This window comes from Anomaloglossus baeobatrachus, chromosome 9 (genome assembly GCF_048569485.1).
Source record: "Anomaloglossus baeobatrachus isolate aAnoBae1 chromosome 9, aAnoBae1.hap1, whole genome shotgun sequence".
Taxonomy (NCBI): domain Eukaryota; kingdom Metazoa; phylum Chordata; class Amphibia; order Anura; family Aromobatidae; genus Anomaloglossus; species Anomaloglossus baeobatrachus.
This window is the reverse complement of record NC_134361.1, coordinates 213,663,430-213,668,068: the sequence shown is the minus strand read 5'-3', so window position 1 is coordinate 213,668,068 and position 4,639 is coordinate 213,663,430. Positions and strand designations below refer to the sequence as shown.

Here is a 4,639-nt window from a genome sequence, read left to right as displayed (position 1 = left end):
ATTACACCTGCTACATATTGGGATAGGATCTTAGAGATGGGAATACCCCTTTAAGTGCAGTTATCCATATACTTATGTTTGTTTTTCAAAACATTTGCTTAAAGGGGTTGTCCACTTTTCCAGACATTTTTTTTTTTTTACATAAATGTATGTGTTTAAGAGTAAAAATCATGTTTGCGCCTGAGATTCTGTACCATATTGCGCGGCTTGCCTTCTCTTGCCGCGGTATCTGTCGCTTTAGCTGGGCGAGGAGCGTCGTTAGGTGAGAGGGTTTTCCCCATACACCCGTCGGAGTGATTCATATTGGCACCCGGGGTGTCTGCCCACCCTCTGATCGCAGTCTCACCAGCGGTTTCTATCTGACTCATCAGAGGTGTGAACGCGGCAGAGATTTGTATGTGGGTGTGAAGAGCGACACAAGACACAGATGTGACCACGACCGAGCCATTTATTAATACCCATAATGCATCACTCCCATCAGCCCCTGGTGCTTAGTGGGGCTCATTCAGTCATGGAAGGAGAAGTTAGCTACTTCCTCAACATGAAATAACACTACCCAGAATTCCTAACTCCTACAGCAGCTCTATGGGGGTGACAGCTGCATTATGTAAAGAATGGCGTCCACCGCCATAGACCACCAGCTCCAACCCCACATTAGTATGAATATTACAAGCCTGGGCAAGTTGTGCTATAATCCTGAGGTAAGAAAGGTTGTGAGAATTGTATAACGGAATAATGCAACCTGCAAATGTGAAATATACCGCACTCATCAGGCAACAATATGTAATATCATCCTATACTGATTCCACATACAGGTATAACCGCTATAACCACAGTACAGCACCTATTCTATATAGGAGCAGTATTATAGTAGTTAGATTCTTCTACATAGGGGGGGCAGTATTATAGTATATTCTTGTAAATAGGGGCAGTATTATAGTAGTTATATTCTTGTACATAGGGGCAGTATTATAGTAATTATATTCTTGTACATAGGAGCAGTATTATGGTAGTTATATTCTTGTACATAGCGGACAGTATTATAGTAATTATATTCTTGTACATAGGGGACAGTATTATAGTAGTTATATTCCTGTACATAGGAGCAGTATTATAGTAGTTATATTCTTGTACATAGGGGCAGTATTATAGTCACTATATTCTTGTACATAGGAGCAGTATTATAGTAGTTATATGCTTGTACATGGGGCAGTATTATAGTAATTATATTCTTCTACATAGGAGCAGTATTATAGTAGTTATATTCTTGTACATAGGGGACAGTATTATAGTAGTTATATTCTTGTACATAGGAGCAGTATTATAGTAGTTATATTCTTGTACATAGGGGCAGTATTATAGTAGTTATATTCTTGTATTATAGGGACAGTATTATAGTAGTTATATTCTTGTACATAGGAGCAGTATTATACTAGTTATATTCTTGTACATAGGGGACAGTATTATAGTAGTTACTGTATATTCCTGTATATAGGGGCAGTATCATAGTAGTTATATTCTTGTACATGGGGGGTAATTTTATAGTAGTTATATTCTTGTATATAGGGGCAGTATTATAGCAGTTATATTTTTGTACATAGGGGAAGTATTACAGTAGTTATATTCTTGTATATAGGGGACAGTATTATAGTAGTTATATTCTTGTACATAGAGGGCAGTATTATAGTAATTATATTCTTGTACATAGGGGGCAGTATTATAGTAGCTATATTCTTGTACATAGGGAGCACTATTATAGTAGTTATATTCTTGTATATAGGGGACAGTATTATAGTAGTTATATTCTTGTACATAGGGGGCAGTATTATAGTAGCTATATTCTTGTACATAGGGAGCACTATTATAGTAGTTATATTCTTGTATATAGGGGACAGTATTATAGTAGTTATATTCTTGTACATAGGGGCAGTATTATAGTAGCTATACTCTTGTACATAGGGAGCACTATTATAGTAGTTATATTCTTGTACATAGGGAGCACTATTATAATAGTTATATTCTTGTACATAGGGGGCAGTATTATAGTAGTTATATTCTTGTACATAGGGGGCAGTATTATAGTAGTTATATTCTTGTATATAGGGGCAGTATTATAGCAGTTATATTCTTGTGCATAGGGGCAGTATTATGGTAGTTATATTCTTGTACATAGGGAGCACTATTATAGTAGTTAGATTCTTGTACATAGGGAGCAGTATTATAGTAGTTATATTCTTGTACATAGGAGGCAGTATTATAATAGTAGTTATATTCTTGTACATAGGGGGTAATTTTATAGTAGTTATATTCTTTTACATAGGGAGCACTATTATAGTAGTTATATTCTTGTACATAGGGGCAGTATTATAGTAGTTATATTCTTGTACATAGGGGGTAATTTTATAGTAGTTATATTCTTGTATATAGGGGCAGTATTATAGTATATAGTGCATCTCATGTAAACATCTATAATTGTTCTTTAAACATTTTCATTAATAAACCACCCATGTAGATCTGTGTAGACTTTGCTCTTGGGCAGACTCGGGTACATGGAGCAGATCCTGCAGAATCTTTCCCTCCAGTCAGTGTAGACCTTGACACCATATCTTTGCCTCCAGTGGAAGAAGTCTTGGTATCGTTCTGTGGTCATTGTCTTTAAAAATTCTGCCAGATGTTTCAATGATGGAAAGTCTGACACGTGGATAAAGGAGTCAGAAGGTATAAACTTTTCATAGTTTTCTCGCGGTGGACCCAGCACAATTGGGACGACACCAGCCAGTAAGGCGTTCCTCCATAACTTCTCCGTGATGTAGTCTTTATGGACAGAATTCTCCAGCGCTAGATAGAAGAAGTATTTGGAGATCATTGGCAGAAGACACGAAGGACATAAAGGTTTCTTACTGGCTTTACCATACACATCCACCTTGAGATATGAAGAAAACTCTTTGTAAAAATTTGCTCTTTCTTGAGTCCGGTGATAATGACTGACCACCCAGGACACTAGACCAGCCTTCATAGTGGCATTCAATGTCATGGCCAAGTTTGGAACCAACTGTCCATATGGCACAAAGATGTCCGAATCCTCTCGGTAAGTCAACGTCCAGTTGAACGTGTTATTCCAATTCGTGAGCCCTTTGGTATTGGAAGGAGATTCTAAGGTTGCCCAAACCCACATCTGCTGAGGAGGTCTGGGTCCAGTAGGCATCTGGTGACCTACAAGGTCCAATTCCTTGTGGTGGAAGACGACCACATTACTGCGGTTGAACATGTTTTGGTCATCGGTCAGTCTGCAGTTTCTGATGTTGTAGGCGTTGAAGCAAATATCTCCGGAGAGGTTCATGGCCTTGTAAAAAGGCCAATGCCAAATTAATATGGTGGTCTCATCGCTAGAAGAAGACAAACTTTCACTAGAGTCAAAGAAAAGAACAAATCGAATGTTCCAGGCCATCACAGCCAAGGCAAAGATGCTTCCTAATGTTGACCCTTGCCTCAATCTCCGAGCTATAGCCATTTTACCTGAGGAAGGGCAGAAATCCTGGTTAGAAAGTCAACTGGTGAAGACCATTGGGAAACCGAATAATCATGAAAATAAAAATTTGTAATTTCTTTTCATCCTCACTGCTGGGAGAAATTCTTACCACCTACCTTTGAGGAGCTCCTGGCTCTCAGAGTGGTCTGTATATGGTGGTCTGCAATGTCATTAATCAGATTTGGCTCTGGAAGCCGGAGGCAAAGGCTCCACAGTAGTGTGGTGTTCCTGCGAGGTGTCTCCAGGGTTCCTCACTGTGGGTGGTGGGGCTTCAGGCTGGCAGAGATTGCAGGAAGGTGCTCATCAGAGAGTTGTGGAGAGTTGGTAACAGGGTGTCAAAGCTGCCGTCACACTCAGTTCCTTCTGCTTTTTGGCCGCCTGTGCCCTCCTCCTTCCTTTCCACAAAACATTTGTGTTTGTCAGATTTGTACCCACAGTTTTCCGGTGAAGATATGACCACAATCAACTGAGCTCTGTGCCAGTCATACAGATACCTTATAATACTGACATACCTCAACTGCTGCAGAACCTCATCATACTCAATGCCGCCACTGCAAAACCTCAAAATATGCAACTCAGCTGCCCCAGAACCTCATCATGCACTTTAGTTGCTTGTGGACCTCACTATAACCACAATTTCAATGTAAGAGGTAGTTATTGTTCCAAAAAACCACCTGATTCAACACCTCTTATAAAAATATACTTTATTCAATATTCCTAAAAACAGAACACTAGGGATGTTCTCTCTTTCCATTCTAAAATCACATAAAGATAAAGACAGTTGTGCATGTGCCAACCAGTGCTCAACCCACGCCAGGATTCAGCTATAGATAGATGGTTTGTGAAGGAGCACAGGGTTCAGAGGTTCATATCACGGTGATGCTGCATCACATATAACCTGTTTGTCAACCCCTGTTCATCCTCCCGGGGTCCTCGACCTCTGTTCCTAAAATACGCTCACCCTCACTCTTATAGCGGTTTTAGGCGGGGGTGACCATCACCAGAGTGATAACATATCGTGCAGGACAGAACCACATTTAAAGCAACATAGATCATGCGTTAGTATCCAAGGTTCCTCTAATATCAATATAGATCTGTTAGGTAGGAGTC

General features: G+C 39.7%; 1 protein-coding gene across 1 annotated transcript; it reads right to left on the bottom strand.

The window, feature by feature from the left end:
- Window positions 1-448: 448 nt before the first annotated feature.
- FUT7 (fucosyltransferase 7) lies at window positions 449-3,825 on the bottom strand. Its single transcript, XM_075322927.1, has 2 exons — window positions 3,646-3,825; window positions 449-3,516 (listed from the first exon to the last, which is right to left on the bottom strand). The coding sequence occupies exon 2, from the start codon at window positions 3,509-3,511 to the stop codon at window positions 2,480-2,482; it is 1,032 nt and encodes a 343-aa protein (XP_075179042.1). The 5' UTR covers window positions 3,512-3,516; window positions 3,646-3,825; the 3' UTR covers window positions 449-2,479.
- Window positions 3,826-4,639: the final 814 nt, after the last annotated feature.